Raw genomic sequence first — 24619 nt, forward strand, 5'->3', positions numbered from 1 at the left:
TTTCAGGTGTTGGCAGTTGGAAGCTTTTGGATTGTGTGCTCAAAACTGGCGAATGGTGAGGAGACAGGAGCAGGCATCAATAAAGGCTACTGTAGGGAAGCACTGCGTTAGGATAAATGAAAATTCTTGGTTTGTATTAGCCAAATCCATTAATATAATCCCAGTCATCAGCTGCATAGTTTTTATTGGTGTTTACATATTTGGAATCAATTTTCCCTATTATTAAGATGAAAAATTTGCAGATATTTCTATAAAAATAAATATCTAGGTTAAATATTGTCTAAATTCTCTTCAAACTAAAAATGTGCTCAAATTCTTTGATTCTGCTTATCATTAGCAATTTGAGTGCACTTCTCTTATTATTGTTAGATACCTGGAGACTTGGAAATCATCTGGTTAGGTTTTGAAGTTACTGATTAAGTGAATTTGTTTATTGGGTCTGTGAGCATGGTTTTCTGATATAAAAGTCAAACTCATAGGAACCTGGGAAATATTAGTGTCTGTTAGCTCAACCTTATGCTGAGCCATATTTGGTATTTGGGTGGGAGAGAGATTTGTATTTTTTATCCTAAAGAATCTATGTCCTCACTGAAGCCTTCCACCCTGTATTACTATATCTGCTCCGTGAGTAATTATTAAGCGTCTTTTGGGTATTTGGCATTGGAAAGATCGAGATGCTGGAGACATGGGAATCGCAGTCCACTGAGATGGCTTTCCATACATCTGTTTTGGATGGATAGCCTCCAGATTCAGCCAATGGGCATCCTTTGTGTTCACACTGGTCAGCTTAGTCCTTGCCTGAATGTTGGCTCTAATTATGGGGATATCAACAAGCTAAAGTGTTTTTAGAGGAATGAATCAGGACTATCAGTAGCCCAAGACAACATCCCAAAGTGTGTGTTCCACAATGCAGTAATAGAGGTCGGTCATCCTCCCTTTTGTTTTGGAGAATTACAATACTCAGCAGCATAAAAATTTCCAAGAAGTTCCGCAAGAAGGAAACCTATTGAAATGTGTTTAATCCAGCGGTTCCTAAACTCCCCCTTTCCCTATGTTTTGGGAAATGCTGGTCTAGAATCCCTGACTAAAGAAAGGCAATTGAAAGAACTTGAGGACACTGGAGGGGGAACCTTGTAAGTGTCTTTACATTACTGAAGGAGAGTGAAGGTGGTAGACAACTTGCTGTACTCAGGGGGACAGAGGGTATTCAGCTAGAGACTCTACTAGACCAATAGATAGCAGCTGTAGGAAAGATTCCAGTTCAGTGTTAAGGAGAGCTGTTTTATTTAGAACCTCCTGAGGGAACGGTCCCCCTCATGAGCCCCTGCTTATTGGAAATGCCCAAGGAGAAGTCCTGTGACTTTTGGAATGGGACTGTGGACTAGGTAGGCCCTTGCCTCTGATTCAGGCAAAGTGGCCCTTCCTTGTTGACAGCATGAGATCATGGTTGCTCCAGACAGAAGTCTGGCTGTCCTCTTCTTGACAGCAAAATCCAGTGCATGTGTTAAACCCATGGGGCAGTAAGAACAGAAGAGCAACTGAGTAGGTGCAAAAATTGTCATCTTTGCCATTTCATTTTTGGAAGGCTGGAGTTTTCTCTGCAGCAGTCCTCTTGTTTCTGGCCAGCCAGTCACATTTCAAAAAGCATGCGAGTTTACTTATTTATTTTTATGACATGCTAATTATGTCATATGGCCGTTGATAATTATGGCCGTTGATAAAATGGAAGATGTGAACTGAGCATTATGAAATATGATCATTGTAAGGCTCAGTCATAGAGAATTACCTTTTCTTGTCTCCTGTCCAAAGGATCACGATTATGTGACTGAGTATTGGAACTTGGAATAATTCAGTCATTTTCTGAGTTCTCTATTACCCTTTGCAAAGAGGAAGCTCTTTGGAGCAGCCCTTCTTAAGGGACATTTATTGTAGAGCAGTTCCTGTAAGCTTCCATTGTTCATCGCTGAAATTCCTCCGGTCAACAGCATTGACCAAGGGTGGTAGAGGACTGAGTCCTGTTGTCAGGGCTGAGAGGTATGAAAAAACGAAATGTCACAGGCTGCGTAGTGACAGCTACTGCTGCAGAAACTAGCACAATGTAAAATTACAAGTTTGTCCCACACTGCCATGATAGCTCCATGATTGAAATGCATAATTTTACTCTTACTTCTTTAATGAAGGTTTGCAATGATGTAAAAACAGCAGGAAGCGTTTTTTGTTCAAATGCAAATTACCTTGCAGGAAAGAAATAACAAAGGAAAGAATTGCCACCAAGGGGAAAAATGAAATCTTACAGCACTTCTTTGGTTATAGTTGAGACAAACAATTAACATGTTAAGGATCATAATGTCCTGTAATAACATGTTGCTTCAAATATTCTCATTCTTTCCACTTACGGGTCCTTTCCATTTGCTGGATGACTTTGATGTTGCATGTCAGGAGGCAACTGCAAAATATTTCCAGCATAATTGCAAATCTCAGAAAGAATCCTCATAACAAGGATTTTAAGTTGTCTTTAATCCTCATCCACGTGGTAAATAACTAAATTACCTGTAGACCTATCACTTGCATGAAATGGTAAAGTTAATTAACCGATTAAATGATTGTTACTTTTTTACTGTATACTAGGTACAGAGAATTGAGTAGTGGATCAAACTGATAAGGGTTTGGCCTTCATGGAACTTAGAGTTGAGAGAGGTCCCAGACACACACACACACACACACACACACACACACACACACACACAAACATCCAGAAGCCTCCTTATGGATTTCTTCATATATCATTAATATATTGTTTCAGTTCTCTGCTGCTACCTAACAGCACCACGAAACAACCACTGTTGGCTTATGATTCTGCAATTTCCAAATCTGGTTAAGTCTTCATGATCTTTGCCATTCACTCATAAGCTTGTCTTTCACAGAAGCAAGGGAATGTGACTACCTTTGAAAGCAGTGATCTCTTTCAATCTCTGCTCTGTTCCTTTTTTATGATTGCATTTGGGAAACAATTTAACTTCTAAGTCTATAGTGATTTTTCAGCAGTTCTCAGATAAAAAATAAATGATATGTTTACAGACAGGGTCTTCTCAAACCCTGCTGCTGCTTTGGATGTTTATAAATATAAAGTGGCTAGAGCCGATACAGAATCATAGAAACCTTAGGGCTAGAAGGGACTTTAGAAGCCATCTCTTTTGCATCCCTAATTTCATACATGGTCATTGTGGCAGTATTACAATTGATTTTCTTTGTCCATTTCAATGAGAAGGGTGTGTTTAGATTTTTTCTTTTTTTTACAATTTTGAGGGTGTGGTTATAAGTTGCGGTTACTAGAAAACAGATTATCTTGGCTTTTCATTAAGAAAAATCAAACGATTATGCTCTGAGGTTCATGCTTCTAATTTTCTCCAAATTATATATTTATACCATAGATCTCTGAGTTATGGAGCTATAGGAGTAATTGTTGGACATGAATTTACACATGGATTTGATAATAATGGTAAGTACTGATTCATTGTATAAGCGGCTGCTTTTATGATAATGTTGATGATACAGATGTTAATTGTTGCTATTATCTTTGCATAGTGGCATCACCATAGATTGAAGATTATCCAAAGCAGTGTGAGTGCTGATTGAAAAATTTCCCCCATGCCTTGCTGTGATAGCTTGCCATAAATAAATAATTGTTCCCGTTGGTGATGGAATAGCATGAAAAAAAAAAGACCTTGTAATTTCACTGAAATTATCTTTGCATTTAGATCAGGATTGCTGTAGCTGCCATGATAGTTACAGGAATTGCTTCATAGCCTCTCCCCTCTGTCACTTCTTTATTCACCATCTTGAGATGCTCTCCCTGGAGGTGTGAGCTCTGCTCTGAAGATGATTATACATGCTGCCAAGTTAGGATTCAGCCAGTTAGGACTCCAGAGCTTGGCTGCCTGATTCCTTTATACGATTTCAAGGATTATGCAATGCTTAAGCTGTGTTTTTCTCTATGCTGGCATATCTTTAGATTTTTTTAAAAAAGGCTATGCTTTCCTAATAATGCAAAATATAGAACATGCTGTGTATCCTGATGAGATTTAAGCACAAGAGCAGAATATGCATAAACTAAAGAAATTATTGCCCCTTGTAGGTTGTCATCATTTGTAATTGGCACTCCTTTCTCCTTTACCTTTGAGCATTATTGGAAAGCCACATGAAAACTCTGAAATTTATGAATTAGTAGCAAATGATAATCGTATCCACATCTGCACAGTGACAGGCAGATGCAAGGAGCCGACTGGCACAAGGCAACATTGTATAGAAAGGACCTTTTTCTTCCATGTCTGTGGTGTCTCCACCATCCTTTCCTGGATGCTGACCGGAAAGCCTGATTCTCCTTCTGGGCAATTCTTCCTGTGCTCCCACCAACCCTTCCTGAATCATCTAGGGTTTTGGTTCCCCTGGCCTCTCCCCTCCCTGTTAAAATATAGCTACCTTGTGCTCCTCTCAATTTCCGGAGCTACACTTTCTGTCTTTCCATGATTGGTTTATCTAAGAGGAGTGTCTTAGCTAAGAAACATAACCCAGAAGTGATCTCTTGGTTCTGGGCCTTTCTTCCTGGGAAATTTAAGTACAGTTCTCGCTGTGAATCTTTTGGAGGCCTTCTGAAGTCATTCTCCAAGGACATAATCTAATGATGCCAATTTCAGTCTGTAACCAGTACTTAGAACAGAGAGTCACATAGTTAACTACATGCCCTGTAACTGTTTAATGATTGGTTGGATAGTGTGTGGAAGACAACGACTCCGTGCCCTTCCAGGGGTTGGTGGTAATGGCATCCACTCCTGCTGAAGAGCCTTGGATTATTCCAATTAACACCTTTGCTTCTAGGACTTTCTTGTAAGCCCACTGAAGAGTTCTTTGCATAATTAAATTCAAACCAATAGTAATCTTGAGTATGAAGACAGTCTAGATACACTCAGACTTCTTTTGAAGGGTGTAGAGAAAATGAAGAGTGAGCCTATGGCAAAAAAGCATGTATAACTGATCTTTTTTTCCATTATGTTTTGGAGATTTCCATTCTTGTTCCAAGTTCTCTTTTTAGAGCAACCTTCCTTGTCCAAGCAGGACAGATGGGCCTTCGATGCACACTGATGGCTGTGGAATGATTCATAACAGAGGTTTTATGTGTGTCTCGGCTCCTAGCAACTTGGAGGAAACACATTCCTACAGGGTTGAGTCAGGGGCTACGGTCTCCCAGTGTGAATGACTCATTAGACTGTTCCCATGGACTGTTTGGAATTTCACTGGTCCTGGTGTTCCGTCTCCCTTCATGGACTTTCTGAATGAAGCCATTTCGTTTCATAATCCAGAGAACAGTTTGGGTCACATCAGATGAAAACAAAGAATTCAAGATTGGTTCAGAATGTGCATACCATAAGTTGATGAATCTTATTTTTAAAATGTTCTTTTTACTTAGAAAGAACTTCCTCTTTCTCCTTCCCCCCTTTCTACAATTAACCTGTGACACTGGAGAGAAGGTAGGAGCTGCTCCCAGGAGTGCTCCGTGCTACTGGGACTGCTTTCTCAAGGCCTATTGAATTGAGGGAAAGGGGAAATGGAGAAATTAGTTTCCATAAATAGTACAAATATCTTTTTTTTCTTTTTATTTAAATTCCAGTTAGTTAACATACATTATAGTATAGTTTCAGGTGTACATCACCAGGTGCTCATCAAGACAAGTGCCCTTCTTAATCCCCATCACCTATTTCACCCCTGCCCCACCTATCTCCCGTCTGGCAACCATCAGTTTGTTCTCTGTAGTTAAGATTCATCTTGGTGTTTGCTTCTCTCTCTCTTTTATTTCCTTATGATCGTTTGCTTTGTTTCTTAAATTCCACAGACAAGTATTTGTCTTTCTCTGACTGACTTATTTCACTTAGCATTATAATCTCTAGCTCTATCCATGTCATTGCAAATGGCAAGATTTCATTCTTTTTTTATGGCCGAATAAGATTCCACTGTGTGTATGTGTATTGTGTCTATATCTTTATCTGTCTGTCTGTCTGTCTGTCTTCAGCCATTCATCCATCAGTGGACAATTGGGCTGTTTCCATAATTTGGCTATTGTAGATAATGCTGCTGTAAACATTCGGGTGCATGTGGCCCTTTGATTTAGTATTTTTGTATTCTTTGGGTAGATACCTAGTAGTGCAATTGTTGAATCATAAGATAGTTCTATTTTTAACTTTGTGAGGAACTTCCATACTGTTTTCCACTGACTGCACCAGTTTCCATTCCCACCAACAGTCTAAGAGGGTTCCCCTTTCTCTACATCCTTGCCAATACCTGTTGTCTCCTGTCTTGTTGATTTTAGCCATTATGACAAGTGTGAGATGATCTCATTGTAGTTTTGGTGTGCATTTCACTGATGATAAGTTATGTGGAACTATGTGGAGTTATCTTTTCATGTGTCTTTTGGCCATCTGGATGTCTTCTTTGGGAAAATGATGTAATCCCTGTGAAAATACCAACAGCATTTTTTCACAGAGCTAGATCAAACAATCCTAAAACTTGTATGGAATCACAAAAGACTCTGAATAGCCAAAGCAGTTTTGAACAAGAAAAGCTAAGCGGGAAGCATCATAATTCCAGACTTCCGAAGTTATATTACAAAGCTGTAGCCATCAAAACAGTATGGTACTGGCACAAAAATAGACACATAGATCAATGGAACACAATAGAGACCCCAGAAATGAACCCACAATTATATAGTCAGTTAATCTTTGACAAAGCAGGAAAGAATATCCAGTGGGGAAAAAGGCAATCTCTTCAACAAATGGTTTTGGGAAATCTGGGATCTATGTGCAGGGAAAACAAAAATGAAACTGGACCACTTGCTTACACCATACACAGAAAAAACGTCAGAATGGATTAAAGACCTAAATGTGAGATGTGAAACCATAAAAATCCTAGAGGAGAACACAGGTAGTACAAATATCTTTTAATTTTCCTTTCTGCTAGGTAGAAAATATGATAAAAATGGAAACCTGGATCCTTGGTGGTCTACTGACTCAGAAGAAAAGTTTAAAGAAAAAACGAAGTGCATGGTTAACCAATATAGCAACTATTATTGGCGGAAAGCTGGCTTAAATGTAAGTACAACTGTGGTGAAGGAGCATCTTGTGGAGCATCTCATTTTTTCTCTTTTGGACATTAGCTTCCTTTAGCCCATTGGTTCTTGGTGTGTGGTTTCCAAAACAACAGCCTCAGCCTCTCCTTGGAACTTGTTAGAAATGCAAATTCTTGAGTCTTATGACAGACCTATTGACCCAGAATCCTGGAGGGAGGGGAATGCTGATAGTCAGTCTGGCTGGCTGTCTTTTCACAAACCCTCTGCTGACTCTGATTCAAGCTTGAGTTTGAGAATTACAGGCCTAAACATTAGTTTGTTTTCCTAGATTCAGACAAATATAGAAAGTCTTGTTGCAAACACAAACAGTACAACTCTTATAAATCTATATTCCATATCATTTAAAAAATTTTCCTTCCAAACTACTACTTTAGTTTAATTCGTTGAAATCTCACTAATTTGAATTAAATGACTCTTAATTGGTTAAGAGATGTTAATTACAGACGTTTGAACAAAAGAAACGTACTTTTAAAATGCTGCTTTTTTTCTTAGGTATACATACATAAATTTCCATGAAGACAAGAATGCGACTTTATACATGCTGCTTGTGTGCGTCAGATTCTGCTCCTTTCTTGTCTTCATGTCCGTCCCCTTCCCCTTTCCCTGTCATCACTCTTAGCTTGCCTACCTGTAATTCATCTTAATCACCCTGGTACACTGTTTCCCATGCTCATGTAGAGACAGACATGCATACACGCACCCCTTTAGTTCATGGTTTTCAGTGACTGTCCAGAAGTCCACATTGTGAGTGTGTCTAACATACTCAACTAACCTCTGGTTGAGAGAGGTTATGCTTTGTCTCCAATTCTTTTCCCACAGTAAATGCTGCTGTAATAAACACTGTCATTAGGTTCATGTTCTTTTTGTCCATATAAGATAGGTTCCTACTGTCACCAACAACTTATATTATTTCATATTCTCACCAGTGATATACGAAAGAGCATTTCTCTATTCAGTTATTTTCTTGTCAATATATGAGAACTTTTAAAAAATATTACAGATGTTAAAATTTTATCATCCACATTACAGTGTTTTCCCCCAAGTATATTACTCATCCATTGGATTTTATATATGGCATCTTTGACCTACAAAAATTAAACATTTCTATATAGCCAAAGATACCTATTTCTCTTAAAAAATAGTTTCCGTATTTCCACTGTATGTCATATATATAGTTTCCCAGCTTTTTGGGAAAATTTTTGTTGTTGTGTTATTTTACATTTAAATCTTGATGCATGTAAAACTTATTTTTTTATGGAATTTAATATGAGTGATTACTTTTCTTCTGATAGTCCATTGATCCACCATCACTGATTAAAAGACTTTTTTTTCTCACTGAATTGATTATTTGTCAAATTTTAGAATCTTATATATATTGACATCAATTTTTGGATTATGTGTTCTACTCTGCTGGTCTATTTGTTGATTTCTTTACCAAGCCCTTATTACCATTGTTATAAGGATTGTTCTGGTATGTGTCAATATAAACTCTCCCTCACTGTTCTTCTTTTACGTGGTTGCCCATTCTCAGGCAAATATACTTCTGTAGTTGGTCCAAGATCATGTTACCCACAGGTTACCCTGTGCCCCAAAGAAAATCCCATTGGGATTCTAAGTTAAATCACAGTTACTGTATGGAATTGACATGTTTATTATACAGTCTTCTTGTTCAAGAACATGGTATGCCTTTCTGTCTGGTTCTTATTTTACATTTTCAAACACAGTTTTATAGTTTTCTCTTTGTAGTTTATCTCCTGTATATTATTTTTAATTCTTTTTCCTTTTCCTTATTTTGCTGGTTTGATCAGGTTTTCATTTCTGCTCCCTATATGAATTTTTCTTTGTAGTTTTTTTATTGCGTTTTCTACCCCTGCTTTCATAACTATAAGAAACAGATTTCTCACATTGTATTTGACCATAAGAGGCCAATAGTGAATAATTGTTGGTAGGGTATGGATCTGCAGGAAGCCCTCACTCTAAAACACACATGTGCACCCTGTATGCCCCTAATTCGTATAGTTAAGGGTACAACACCTAACAGGAGCAAGAGACCACACAGAACTGACTTGGTCCTCTACTTCTTCAACCATATTCAGCACAAGGAACACTGCTCTTTATCCAGGCAGAGAAACCAGAGGCTGTATTCTTTTTTTTTTTTTTTAGTATATGAAATTTATTGTCAAATTGGTTTCCATACAACACCCAGTGCTCATCCCAAAAGGTGCCCTCCTCAATACCCATCACCCACCCTCCCCTCCCTCCCACCCCCCATCAACCCTCAGTTTGTTCTCAGTTTTTAACAGTCAGAGGCTGTATTCTTGAATAGTTTCTGTAGCTCTTTCATCATTGTTCTGGAAAGCCATTTCTGTGTGTGTGTGGGTGTGTGGGTGTGTATGTGTGTGGGTGTATTTTAATATCTACAACTCTGTCATGAGAAAATGTAAAATGGGTGCTTCTGTTTATCAGTATTCAATTCAGGAGTTATCACATTGTGAAAATCCATCTAGAATATATGTTGCTTCAAGAAAAGTGTAGGGGAGGGAGGGGTTCTAGAGTCAGCTAGAGGTTCAAATCTTGATTCAACCAGTTACAAGTTTTTTGAACTTGGGAAAGTTGCTTAATGTTCCTGATTCTCAGTGTCTTCATCTGTGAAATGGGTCACTGTTCCTGAACTCATTCATTTGTTGTAAGAATTAAATGGCTGCCGTTATGTAAAGCACCAGCATGATGGCTGACGTGCAGTAAGTGCTCAGTAAATTGTTGTTACTATTACTAATACTTTGTCACATACTCATAGGTGCCCCATCCTACAGAAAAACAAAGCCAAAGTTTGTGGGACTGAAAACAACAACAACAACAACAACAACAACAACAAAAACCAATAGAAGAACAGTTTTCTTAGAGGAAGGGAATGTATATTTCGTGATGATTGTTATATGCAGGCATGGTGGTAGACTTTTCAACCAGCCAAAACAAATGTAATCCTCATACTGGTCCTGAGAGGTGTACATATTGCTAGCTTATTTTACATATAAGAAAACTGAGGCTCAAAGAGATGAAAAACCACAGTAGAGTCTAGATTAGAGTGAGTCTGAGATCCACATTCTTTTCACCATATCATGCTGTGGTTCTCACATTCTAAGCTCATTTTATTCCTAGCTAGTGTGTTGGGAGGGAGACTATTCCACAGCATCCTTTTGGGCTAAAATGTCAGACACTGAAACTGAATTCTGGCAAATGTGTACCTTTGTCACAAGGACGATAGAAAGGGGATGCCTGCCCTGGCAAAATCTGCTCAACTGTCAGAAAACAGCTTCAATCTCTATCCCAGAGGAGAGGGGGCGGCTTCCTTTGTGAGTATAAAGGGCCACAGTTTATTTTCTGGCTCCATTTATGGATGCTGGTCTTCCATGCCTGAGTCCATTGCAGTGAACTGGGGAGTGCTCCAGGGGAGTGCCACAGAAGCAGACTATTCCCAGCTGGTGAGAGGCAAACCTAGGGCCATATGGTCTAAGGAGGTGGTCTAGAGTGAGGGGGAGGAGCCAGAGGGGTGAGCCCACTCCTCAAACCTCCAACTTTGATAAAGCTTAGAGAAACAACGAAGGAAATTAAATATGGGCATGAGTGGGTATAAGCAGATGCACTGGAGTCAAGAGCAGTTGAGATTTGAGAAGGTAGCATGTTAGGAGGCAAAAACTCTAGACACAGACTTTTTGGGTTTGAATCCCCGTGAAATGTGGGCAGTTGATTTAATCACTCTGTTTTAGGTTAGGTGCTCCAGAAACAAAGCCCAAGAAGGGGTTTCTTAGGTAAGGGATTTATTTAGGAAGTAGTTTCAGGAGAGACCTGTACGAGGGTAAGGAAAACCTGTTGGTTTCATGAGTTTAGCCTCAGCCTGATCCAGGTTCTGGAGCATGAATCGCACCATAGGAATTGTTCACCCGGGGGTTAGAGGGCTAGGTGGTTCTAACTGCTCATCAGTCAGTTACTGAGAGTTGGGGTATCCCCTCCCAGGAATCTTCAGGTGTGGTGAGTCCCCTAAGCTAAGCTTAATCTTTCTGAGCTGGTAGCAGTTGTAGGAATGGGTGTACAGTCCTGATGGAAAAGGGGATCTAGTGTGACACCAACGACACCTGCATCAACGACATCTGTAGGCATCTGCTACACACTCTGTTCTTTCCTTATTTGTTAAACAAGGGTGGTGGTAACAGCACTTAATTTGTAAGATTGTTGTCAAAGAAGAATATATGTGAAGCCAGAGTGGGAACTTAGAGGACTGAAGCTAGGAGAGTCCTGGGTGATTACGGAAAATAATGCTCTCTGAAGATTGGTTTTTATCCATTGGTATTGCTTGATACCTGGGTGCTTGGGCTAGCCGAAAAGTAAAGAATGGGTAGGACCCATGGCTTTAAAGTTTAGAGCAGGGTGTATTCATTTCCTGTTGCTGCTATCACACATCACCACAAACTTAATGGCTTGAAACGACACAAACACTATTTTGCAGTCCTCGATGTCCCGCTCAGGTCTCAGTGAGCTGAAATCAGGGTGACACAGAGCTGTTTTCCTTTCTAGCTGCTCTGGGGGAGAGTCTGTTTCCTTGGCGTTTCTTGCTTTTAGAGGCTGGCCACATTCCTTCACTCATGGTGCCTTTCTTCTAAACCAGCAGTAGCTGGTCACATCTCACATTGCATCACTCCTCCCGTTTCCTCTATCTATATGGACCCTTGTAGTTACATTAGACCCACCTGGATAATGCAGGCTAATTCTCCAGATCCTTTACTTAATCATATTTTACAATTTCCTTTTGCCACAAAAGATAACATTTTCACAGGCTCCAGGAATTTAGGACATAGATGTCTTTGGTAGGGGAGAGGGGGCATTATTCTGCCTCTTAGGCAGGGATTGACAACCTTGGTCTGCAGAGGGCCAGGCAGTAAGTGATTTAGGTTTTGTGGGCCATAGGTCTCTTTTGCAACTACTTAACTAGGCCACTGTAGCAAGGGGAGTGCCCCAGACCGTATGGACACAGATGGGCATGGCTGTGTTCCCATAAAACCTGAATGAAGGACACTGAATTTGAATTTCATCTAATTTTCATATGCCACAAAATATTCCCCTTCTTTGGATTTTTTTTTTCCCCTATGCACTGAGAAATGTAAAACCCAGTTTTACCTCACAGCCCGTACAAAAATGAGCGGCAGGTTAGATTCTGGCTTGTGGGCTGTATTGGTTTGGAATGTTTTTTTATCTTAGCCTATTTAGGGATTTAAGAAACAATCTTCAAATGTTTGGAGGAATTTCTTCCCCGTGCTTGGCTGCTTATCATACATATTGCAAACCTTGACCTTGTGGAATGTGCTACTTCTGTTTGATTTTTGTCCCCCATGAGAACTACCCTCCTTTTAATTTTTCATGGAAGTTGCTGAAAGGAAAATGGTGATGGTTGGTCTTGAAGTTTTGTTCCTTTGTGGATGGTAAATTTTTGGAAACAGAAGCACACGGAAAAGACTCAAATTATATGAATTAATCAGAGAAAGTCATTTGTGTATTGACATTTCAACTTTTTCTCCATTAAACCCGAGTCACTCAGAGTATTGTTAACATTTTATTGGAGCTGGCTAAATTGGTAAGATACGGAGGTGGGGGAGAAAGAAATGCGTAGCATAATAAATAGAAATTAGTGTATTCAGGAGCACCTTGCTGGAGTTCGTTTGCCATCTCACAATATATTATGACTACCCTATGATTTATTGAATGTAATTTTCTCTGGAAAATATGGCACTTTTTCTTGCTATCGTATTTATGCCTTCTGCTGAATGATAGTTGGCTGTGAAACACTCTTTTTCTTTTTTTTTCCTTTTTGTTAGGTGAAGGGGAAGAGGACCCTGGGAGAAAATATTGCTGATAATGGAGGTCTGCGGGAAGCTTTTAGGGTATGCACTGCAACATATTTGTTGTGATTTTTAAAATGAAACTATGGAACGCCATGTGGGTGCACCTCAATTTACACTCCAGACATATTCTTGAGGAGTTAGATTTCTGTAATTTCTGTAAATAGAATTATATTTCCACATTGACTCTGTCATACTCTATTATATGGATAGAGCTGCATTTCTTTTTTTCTTTCTTTATGGGATATAGAGTCACCCTAAAGAATAATATTTGTTGTGAAGAATCATGTATTTAAAGGATGGTTTTCAGCAAATGCGTTCACAATAATATCAAAGCACGTTCCAGAAATCTCCTCAGGGCTATGTTCATATGAGTTTTCCTTGAGTACCCGGTCTCTATAGCCCATCTTGCAATTTTCTCTTAAAATACCAAGCTTCTAAATGATGGCCAGAGGCTAGTGGTTCTCATATAGTTGGCCAGTAACAGTCCATAGTAAGGTTTTCATCATCCACTGGTCTTTGCTTAAATAAGAAACATTAAGGATGATGTGGAAAGATTTTCATAAAGGTAAATGCATTTAATGTAAAGACCAGGCTGTTATTCTGAGGTTACATCCTTCCTGTATTCTAATTAAAATATATTTTATAAAGTGATGGTGATTGCAGGTGATAGTTTTCCCTTTTACTTGGAAAAATAAAAATTTGGCCCCAATATGTTGACCCCAACATTTATTTCCAAAGTCCTTGCCATTGTGTTAGAGAAAGAATAGCTTTTTGTGAGGGGGGGGGAGGTATTTAACGTGTGAATGCTTTGGCCCAGCTTCTCTGTATCTGTTGAGTATCAGGTCTTTTAGCAGGTGAACCTGCCTCACTGTTAAGCAATACGACATTGATTTGCATTGCCAGAGGTTGGTGTTGTTAAAGGAAAACTTTACAGGATGCATTTTGCACATGGTGGAGGATATATTGAGTATCTCTGCACTGGATGAAACAAGAGAAGAGCCACCATTGCAGAGGATCATCCATTCTACTTCTCTCTCCAGGCTTACCGGAAATGGATAAATGACAAGAGGCAGGGACTTGAGGAGCCTCTACTACCAGGCATCACATTCACCAACAACCAGCTCTTCTTCCTGAGTTATGCTCATGTGAGTAGGCCAAGGAAGGGGCATCAGAGGTGAAATGTGAGACTTTGGCTTGCTCCCATGGTGAAAGGTTTGGAACGAAAGTTGAATGGCATAACTTTGATTTGAGCTGAAATTTTATCTTGCTGCTTATTTCCGGGACAAATTTCATCTTCTTAATATTCTGGGGGACATAATTAATCAACTGATTGAGTCAGGGTATTTTGGTATTGTTTATCAAGTGGGTTACCAGCCCTGTGGTAACCACTTGTCATTTCTTTAATATATCCTGACTTCTTAAAGTATGCACTACTTCCTATAACCTTTTCTGGTGATTGGCTTTCATGGCCCTGCCCTCTGCTCTGTTTCTCCTGTTCCTTTGCCTCATGGGCTGACAGTATCCCACCTCTCTCAACCTGCGGGGGACCCACAAGGCTGTGTTTCCCTTGGTCGCAAGAGTCAGAAGAGTACGTGGAGGCTGCTAGAGCTGAAAACAACAATAGAAGCTTATGTCACAAGTGTGTAGGCCTCATTTTCAAAGAAGAGATGGGTTGATGAAGGTTCTGATGCATGGCTTCACAGTGGGCAATGTAGATCTGTATGCTCAAAACTAGACCAAAGTTGTTAACAGCACAACCTTCTTTTCTTCACTCTTTGCATTGGCTCCTCAGTAAGCGGATTCATTCCACAGCTGCTTTGATTTTCCTTCTGTGGCTTTTCTTCCTTTTTGATTTTCTCAGCTTCTTTGGCTGACTCTGGCTAAAGGATTCTCACCTTTCTGGGATCTTTTATTTCTTTTTTTAATGCTAATTTATTTTTAAGACAGAGAGCTGGGGAGGGGCAGAGAGAGAGGGAGGCAGATGATCTAAAGTGGGCTTTGCACTGTGACAGCCACAAACCTGATGTGGGGCTTGAATTCACGAACCGTGAGATCATGAACTGAGCCAAAGTCAGATGCTCAACTGACTGAGCCACCTAGGTGCCCACAGGATCTTTTATTTCTTAAAGCTGACATGACAGCACTAAATGATCATTTATCAACATGACATTGGTAAAACTGGAGTCACTAAAATGACTTTCCTTTTTAGTTTTCCCATTGCTGTCAATACACCCCAAGTCTCTGGGTCTTCCTGGTTAGAAAGTGTAGATTCTTTGGTCTTACTTGATTTGTCTATCCTCGTTTTTATGACATGGGTCCCCAAAGCTGGATGTTTCATCATTTTAACTCCTCTTCAGATTGAACCTCTTTTTCCCTATTAGCCTGTCTCATCATCTGTAGAGTAAGCCTTGATCTCTTCGACTCTGGATTATCCCAACAGCGTTATGGCATGTTTTTCCAACTTTGGCATCTTTCCACCACTGTCTGTCTTACATGACCCTGGAATACTACTTTGATTTCATTACGGACCTGCTGAAGGAACTGCAGTGGCTCCCAAGTGCCTGCCACATCAAAGCCAAACACGTCCAGTTGGCTTTCATAGTTCTGTTTAGTCTTACTCAACTGTACCCAACCAGTTCTGAGTTCCTGCAACTCTCCTAGACTCACCCTAAGCCAGGCAGGTGTCCTCACTTCCAACCCACACTGTTATGCCAATTACTGACTGTGTGGCTTTGCTTTGGATTTTCCTTCTATCATGTGACCCTCTTCATACTCCTCCCCCTGAGATTATTCAGTCTCATCTTTATTGTTCAGGATCCACGTCGAGTTCCACCTCCTCCAAATTTTCCACAGACTTCCCTAGGACTCCAGTACTCTCTCTCTCTCTTTTTTGAATCTCCAACTCCTTTACATTACATTCCCTTCATTACTATGCAGTTGAGTCCTTAATTGTTCTCAAACTGTTGAAGACTTTTAGTTTTATATCCATAGCTAATCTTCTGGATCCTTATATTTCTTTGAAAAAAACCTTTTTTTGAGAGAGAGACAGAGCATGAGTGGGGCAGGGGCAGAGAGGGAGACACAGAATCCAAAGCAGGCTCCAGGCTGTCAGCACAGAGCCTGACGCAGGGCTTGAACCCATGAACTGGAGATCATGACCTGAGCCAAAGTCAGACACTTAAGCGACTGAGCCACCCAGGCACCCCTGGGTCCTTATATTTCTTATGTATCTCCATAGCACCCAGCGGTATGTTGAAGATGCTTGACATTTTTCGATGACTTGTTTATAAAAGGTAAGACTAAGTAGCAGTTCCATTAAAGAGACTTCTTTGGGGTCAGTGCTGGGTCAGATATCTCAAATAAGCACACACAATGTAGTTAGAAATTTCTAGAGCAGGAGTTGGCAAACTTGGACCCATGGGCCAATTACGGCCTGCTGTCCATTTTTGTAAAAACTGTTTTATTAGAAAACAGCCATGCTCTTTCCTTTATGTGTTGTGGGTGGCTGGTTTTGTGTTACTGTGGCCAAACTGAGTAGTTGAAGCAGAGACCTTATGGTCTGCAAGGCCTAAACCATTTAATGTCTGCCCTTTTACAGAAAAAAGTTTGCTGACCTTTGATCTTGAGGACACAGTACAGTGTCCATTGGTTCTTACTTACTTAAAGTCCATCTTAGTTACATCCTAGTCCACAGTATCTTTTTGGATGTAAGGTAAACCAACTGGTAGCAATATTATCTTCATAATTTTGAGATGTCTTCAAAGAAAATTCCAAAGCATATCTGATTTATTTTAAACTAAAGAGATTTAGGGAAAAATGGAAAGCTACTTTATGTTACTATCTTGGAGGTATTCCTACTGCCAGAAGGAGGAGATTTTCAGCCTTTGCACATTGGAATAAGTCTGCTTATGGGGAGTAAAGTTATTTTCCCTCCTGAGAAGATACTTGGAAAAGAGTAACAACCATAATGTGTTTTCAGAAGCCTCTTAAATGATTTATGAAGCAAAGACAATACTATAACAATGCTGTATAATAAGGCAAGAATATAAGAAGAAACAGAACAAGAAAAAATGAGGTAATAGAGAATGCCAGAAACAACTTCATCTCAACTAACTTCTGAGGAAATTAAGGAATCACATTACAAAAGCATCTTCACAGTCATGTTCAGATGGTTTATCTTCATCAAAAGCAATAGCATCATATCACCTTTCCTGCTTCCTGTATCCTTGTACTTTCTGTGACCTGTTAATTCTTTTCTTAGACATTCTCTTTATCTTTCTACTTTTCTTCATTCCTGTTTCTACTTACTTAGTAGCCACTCATTGGGAACCTTCCTGAGGCCCATAAATACTCTTGGAACTAGTCTCTAATTTCCTCCTCCTGCTATGCACCCCTGCCAGATAATTCTTTTACAAATATGATTTTGTCATTTTCCTGCTCACAAACAGTCTTTAAATACAGTTTAAACCCTTGGCCTGTTGCTCAAGACTTCAGAAATCCGGAACCATCCTCTCTCCCTGCTGGCCTCCCACTGCTGCCCGTTATCCACCACACATTATCCCTGCTCAATGTCTTGCTTTTTCTTTTCTCTCAAATATGTCTTTGCTTCCATTTTCTCCCGCACTTAGAATTCCCCACATCATTTCATGTCTCCTAGTTCTTTTCATACTTCAAGGCTATATCATGTTTCCAGACAAACTTCAAGTCAGGATTAAGTAGGTTATGGTGCAGAAACAAACAGTACAAAGACACTTTCTTTTGTGTTCCTGCTCCACGTCCCATGTGAAAGTGGGGGTTCAAAGTGGGACTCTGCTCCTAGTTATTACTCAAGGACCAGGGTTTTGGAATCTTTATCTCAACACACGCTCACATGTTCAGCATCGGGGTAGGAAAGAGAGATGAGGAAATGTCCACTGGATCTTAATGCAGCATCTTAAATTATTCTTAAGACTCTTAAAAACTTGCACTGGGTTTTTAAAGCTTCCACAAGGATGTGACATCTGTCACCTCTGCTGGCATGTGGTTGGTCAGAGCAAGTCACATTAGCTTTGCCTAACTTCAAAGTCCATGGAGAAATCTCCTCCTATCTGAGGCCCTGACTAGGGGTAAGGCAAGCAACGCACTTAGGGTGCAAAATACTAACTTCTCATGACCATACTCAATAAGGGATGATTGATTGATTTTTTTTTTCCTGTTCGAATGAGTATGGTGGAATTTGATAAGGGCTATTCCAAGCATTATATTATTTGAGTTAATACATTGGTTGATTTCTAGGCTTATACACTATTCTCTTGATTTAAGAAATTTGTCTAGAGGGGCGCCTGAGTGGCTCAGTTGGTTAAGTGTCTGACTCTTGATTTCGGCTCAGGTCATGATCTCGCAGTTCGTGAGTTCGAGCCCCCATCGGGCACGCTGCTATCAGCATGGAGCCTGCTTCGGATCCTCTGTCCCCCCTCTCTCTGTCCCACTCCTGCTTGTGCTCTCTCTATCAAAAAAAAGATAAATAAACATTAAAGAGATTTGTCTAGAAACCTTCCTAATTTACTCAAGTTGTGGAGTTATGCACAACAATCAAACCTTCTACTCTGGGGATTAGAATAATGGATGTTACTCCTGATGAAGGTTTTATCTGATCTACTAAAACTGTTTGTCATCCACTGAGTCTAAAATTACTCTTCAGTATAATTTGGAGCAGTTAAGGTGGTAGGCAATGTGTAATCGGAATGGAAACATAATTACTGGGATTCTCTTCTCTTTTAGGTGAGGTGCAATTCCTACAGACCAGAAGCTGCCCGAGAACAAGTCCAAATTGGTGCTCACAGTCCCCCTCAGTTTAGGTAAATGGGCAAATCGGTGGTCCTAATTTTTAACTGTGCGTCTCCCACCTCCTCCCCAACTCAGCCATCCCAGTGCTGTACCACATAGGAGATCTGAACAAAAGCCCTTATTGTGAACAGCGATATCTCCATTTTGCAGACAGGAATATCTGGCCAAACAGAACCGAGCATCTTTTCTTTCATTAATAGGAAGCTAGTTTAGTCAGAATACTTTCAAAAAAAATTTGTGTAGTAGGCATTTACTCATACCTCTAGTCTAGTGCTGTATCGAGATCTGTGAGATAGTACAAGACTCCAAGGATAATTTAGAATCCAATTCGTAGCTTTAGTATTAATTCCCATTTGTTATCTTCCAGGTTTTGAAAGGTACCAATCCACGGGTGCCAAAAGCACCATGGGTGCTCAGTAAACTGGAATATTTGACTTATCCAGCCCCCTACTTTTTTATGTCTGGGCCAGAAAATGTCTTTCTTCTTAAGCAAGGATGAGAGTTTATGTGCCTTAAAACACGTAGAGCTCTGGTTTCTTTTGTGTCCTAGGATATCCTATTTAATGCCTCTTGTTCTTTCATGCAGTCAACCGGCAGACATGAATGAATGCCCACTTTCTGAATAGCTCTGAACACAAAAGAGGATGTATGGTGGTATTTAGCTATTAGAATTCATATCTAAAGTCAAAGCTCTACATTTTGGCTTTTAGTTTGAATCATTTTTGAAAACAATTACTTCACGTGAAGGGAAGAGGATTATGAATTACAATCTTATGTAATGTACAGAATGTACAAAAAATAATAAGAAAAAATAAAATTAAAGTTAGTATACTTACCCTGTGCTAGGTTTCTTGCACAGTTTGAGGGAGCTTTTCTGTAGTTGGGGTCAGAGAATTATAATGGGAAATCCAAGAAACCATAATAATTTTTATTGAGTCTTTGCCTAGAACATGTCATATATCTGGATATGTTTGCTTGATGTTTAAGTGACGCCATCAGCACAGTGCAGGAAAATTGCCTAAAATTTCTCCTGTATTTAAAAATCTTATTCCTAAAAGTTTGCTTTAGAAATGTTTCAGGAATTGACTATAAATTACCCAGTAGCATAAAAATCTAATCACTGTATTAGAAATTCTCCCCCACTGGGCTAAACTGTCAAAAATGCTGACATTCTCTAATGGACTAAAATATTCTCCCACTGGCGAATGGTACAAAGGAAGCCACACAGTAGATTAATTACTTAACAGATAAGATTGTAGAAACTAATTTCCTTTTAGTAACTAGTTGCTGGTAACGTTGGATTTTAGCTGATAATTTGCAGAGTATACTTACTAATTATCAGCTAAATTCTCTTTTTAACATTTGCCCAGGGTGAACCACACTATGAAATATGCATTCCTACCCATACATCCCAGCTAAAACAAGAAGTTTGGATACAGGCCAATATATTCATTCAAATGCCCATAGGTAACAAAGTCATTAGGGAAGAAATAGTTAATAACTGAGAAAGCTGAGTCTCTAGTCAACCCTTTGAACATGCAGTTGAGTAAGAAATAGATGAGGGGGCAGTTTTTGCTGGCTTGTTAGTGATGTCTGTGGTAACTATAGATTTTGAGTACAGCAGAAATCACACGATGGAAATACCTCTGCCGTAAGGCAGTTAAAATGAAAGTGCTGAGTAGGAATCCACAGTCTTTACTGCAGTCAGAGAACTTGCAAGAACACCAGATTTTGGAACTAACTTCAGTAAGACATTACTCATCAATAACAGGTAGACACCATTCATTAGTTTGTTACCTCGACCAGATTCTAGGTAAATATGAACCTTCAAACATAATAGGAATTAAGGAAAGCATTTTTTGTAGATTGAATGAAGTCTTTAAAGATAGTTTATAGATAGTAAGAACATGGATGAATCTTGCAGACATAATATTGAGTGAAAGAAGTCAGGAACAAAAGAGTGCATATTGTGTGATTCCATTCATATGAAGTTCAAAAACAAGCAAAATGAATCTGTGGTGATAGAGGTCAGACTAGTAGTTTTCCTTGGAGGTTCTACTTGTAGGGCACACAGTGGAGCCTTCTAGGTGCTGGAAATACTCTGGGTAGTAGTAACATGGGTATATATACGTGAACAAAATTGATAAGCTTTACATTTTACTTTGTATCAGTTATACCTTCCATAAAAAGTGGGAAAAAATAGAAAACCTAAGTATTTCTGGTACATCCTTAAATTTCTAGGAGTCTATAAATTTATAGGGCTATACAGTTGTATGTATATACAATTTATAGGAATTGCAAACCCTACAGTTTATAGAAATTTGAGGGTATTGGGAAGATTCGTAAGAGCATGTGCCTGGCATTCAGGAGGTGCTGGTTCTAGCCTCAGCTCTGTTAATTTCTTTGGAATTTTACTTCTCCATTTGGGGCTTCATTTGTCTCCCCCATAAACAGCTGAGATGAATGCAACATCTCTGAGAGCAGTATGGCTGCTGCAGTTGTATCCAGAACCTACTGATATGGAAGAAGTGAATAACATGGACTGTGTGACATATCTTTTCCAGGGTCAATGGTGCAATTAGCAACTTTGAAGAGTTCCAGAAAGCCTTTAACTGTCCATCCAATTCCACGATGAACAGAGGCGTGGACTCCTGCCGACTCTGGTAGCCAGGCCGCTGGTGTAGGCCATCCTGGGAGCCGTATAGCGCCAGAAGGGGCCACACTGAACACTCATCGCCACCGCTTTCGGCCTTTGTTCCCCTGAAGACTCCTATTTTTAATGCATCTTCATTATTTGGGTGTTGCTTGGATGTGAACATTATTCAAATTTTAGGGCTTAAAAAAAGGGAATAGAAGAAGTGAACCAAATATGTTTCTTTAGAAAACCAAACCAAAAAATAAAATAAAATATATCCCTAGGCTACTTTTGTTAAAATATTATCTGCTGAATTGTTGCTTTTGTCCATTTTAGTGTAAACAGCTAAGTGGTACACACTATTTTAATCTACAGGTTTGCAGAGAGCCTAAGTAGAATGTATCCAGAAAAGAAATTCAGTGTATGCATTTTGTAACCCTCCATGATGAGGACATGTTCCTGGATACCTGGTCGGTCTTACCGCTCTGTAGAATGCAGTACTAGATTTTATGTATTATCATTCATAGCATTTATTAACTATGGTATTAGGTTAGAAATATGTTGGAGCTTCATTTTACAATTTTTGATGAAATTTTTGCCTTCATCTTTGAGGTCTGTTGGGTTGCAAATGCCTCTCACAGCTTCTGTCTGACGTAGCTGATTGCCCTGTTCAACTCGGCATGAACAGAGCTGGCGAAAAGGCTACTTGAGAAAGGATTTCAGTTTCTCAAATAGAAAAAAGAAAAATGGATGTGTTTTTAAGGCCCAGAAGAAGTCAAAACTCCTACTCACTAGGAGATGAAATCTCCAAAATTGGATCTATTCTGCCCAAACCTCAGTGATTATGTCTGTGTGCTGGGCACTTCTTCAGTCCAATTCCTGTTTGTCTTGTTACCCTCATGTATGTGCATTCTTCTGTTTCTGAAATGAGCAGGCACTGAGAAAATGATTTTCTAATTCTCCAGTAAGAATGTATGGCTTCCATTCCCCCTTTAATGCAGGTGACCAGATACCACTTCTCTTTTGGCTCAGTTAACATGACCTCTCTTTGAAAAAAGCGTTTTGAAAAATTTCTTGATTGGAGACATTTTAAACTCTATTGATTGATTTAAAAATTCCTCACATGTCCAAAGGAAGATAATTTTTTCTGTCCAAGTCTTCTAAAGAGTCTGTAAGGAAGAGCAGTGCTGGGTTTTTGAGCCTCAGAACTTTATCCTTTCGGGTGAACCTCTCCATGTCTTTTTAGCGTGTGTAGGGGAAAATCTTAATGGCCTTACAGTGGTTACCTGGCATTTCCAGTTTCTTAAAATAGCCATCCTCCCTTTACATTATTCATTGTGTATGTGGTTTGGCGTTAAGTAGGCCACAAGGAAAAATCTCAGAAGCAGAATGACAAACTCAGACTAACCGTGGGAGACCATTTTGCATCCCTGTGATTTATTTTCCTTCTTTTTTTTTATTTTAAATGTACGTGTGTGCCATGTCCTTTTGTAAACATGGGAACTTCCAAAGGGACAAAAATGCAGGGGCACCACCATGAGGAAAACAATTACCTGTGTTGTTAGTCAGAGGACAGTGATTTTCCCCTTGATTTGTTCCTCTCTAAATGAATAAACTTTGGAAGGGCAGCTACCTTTTCCTCCTCTTAACCAAGGCTTAATGTGACCTTAATGTGACTTATTTTTAAAAACAAGTGCTGTTAGGTTAGGGGTGCTGGAAGTGTACAGGCGTTTTCTCTGGAGGAGCCATTCTGATTTGCTTTAGACATACAAGATACTCCTTGTTTTATCCCCCTCCTTGGACATTTAGAAGCCACCGAGGTTTGTTATGCTGGTATGAATGGCATTTTCCTTCTAGATTTCTCTTTTTAAACTCCCAGTAAACACATTCCTGCAGGTCAGAGAAAGTGACTAGAATTATGACTTTGGAAGTGGGAATCATGCAGTCAGTTGTCAGTTGAGGAAGACTAGTTAGTGATCGGTTTGGGCCCTATAGTTTCTAAATGATGTGGCTACTTTGTCCTGATTAACTTTATGTGCTATAACTCAGTTATACTGAAAGTTGTAGATACGAGGACCATTATTAAAACAAGATAAACCCAAAGCAGGAGTACCAAGTCATCGCTACAAGCTACAACAGTTTTCTGGTAGGATTGGATTTCCACATACATGCTCAAGTTTAAATTTTCGATTATACTCTTGTTACTTCTCTTCAATACAGGTTGCTAAAGGAAGCAGACACTGATTAAGTGCTAGAGGGAAGAAGGGAAAACCCAACTGGAAAGAAAGGTAAAAAAAAAAAAAAGGTAGGGAGAAGTTGGCTTCAGAATGTGATTAGGAAGAGAAGACAGGATTTGGGCAATCCTTGCTAAGCATATCCATTGGAGCCGAGCCATCAAGTTTTACAAAAATAATTATGGTAAATTAAAAGGAAATTAGATATTGGATCACATACTAGGACTGCCATAACAGACTTTCCTGATTCATATACCAGATGTTCTACCAGTGAACTATTGTCTGCGTGTTGGAAGGAGTTTTGGGAAAGTCTCCCGGAATAGTCGAGGATTTTGTATAAATAAAGTGGTATTATTTGAGCTTATCACCATTGCCTAAAGTTTGTTGAGCTTTTCACCAACCATACAGCATTGGCCTCCTATTTCCATTTTTTCCTTTTATGAGACAGACTTGGACATGACTAATGCAAGCTCGGATTCGTAAATTATCCTGAAGTTTATTCAGTGCCTTTCCTCAATGGAGCTTAAAGCATAGCACATAAATTTTATCTTATTTAGCCCTGGAGCATCGCTAAGAAGCAACGAGGAATGCCGGCTTGCTGCACAGGTTATGCTCGTGCCACAGAAGTGGAGAGAGGTTTGAAATTGCTTGTCAAGTATCCCAGGATGAGGAAAGGCAGAGTCTTTGTTCTTTGGGCAGCTGACCTCTGCATTAACCTTCATCCCTTAGATGACCCCATTTCTAAATACATTTATTCTCTCAGTATTTGTGCAGTCGCTTAGCATTTGATGGGGCTTCTTCCTTGATATTTCTAACATAATGTTTCAATTGCCTATTAAGCTAATGAAGAATA

The 24619-nt window shown here is 39.5% G+C and overlaps 1 protein-coding gene across 1 annotated transcript in view; it reads left to right on the plus strand.

Annotated features, from left to right (window-relative positions):
- PHEX (phosphate regulating endopeptidase X-linked) overlaps positions 1-23630 on the plus strand; it is a 220773-nt gene extending 197143 nt beyond the window's left edge. The window contains exons 19-24 of the mRNA XM_047076000.1: positions 3432-3499; positions 7009-7139; positions 13045-13110; positions 14112-14216; positions 18832-18908; positions 21462-23630. Of these exons, the coding sequence (XP_046931956.1) occupies positions 3432-3499; positions 7009-7139; positions 13045-13110; positions 14112-14216; positions 18832-18908; positions 21462-21564 (550 nt within the window). The 3' untranslated portion in view covers positions 21565-23630. The remainder of the gene's footprint in view (positions 1-3431; positions 3500-7008; positions 7140-13044; positions 13111-14111; positions 14217-18831; positions 18909-21461) is intronic.
- Positions 23631-24619: the final 989 nt, after the last annotated feature.

This window comes from Lynx rufus, unplaced genomic scaffold (assembly GCF_022079265.1).
Source record: "Lynx rufus isolate CCGP_SWC_20201006 ecotype Redwood Valley unplaced genomic scaffold, mLynRuf1.p SCAF_14, whole genome shotgun sequence".
NCBI classification, from domain to species: domain Eukaryota; kingdom Metazoa; phylum Chordata; class Mammalia; order Carnivora; family Felidae; genus Lynx; species Lynx rufus.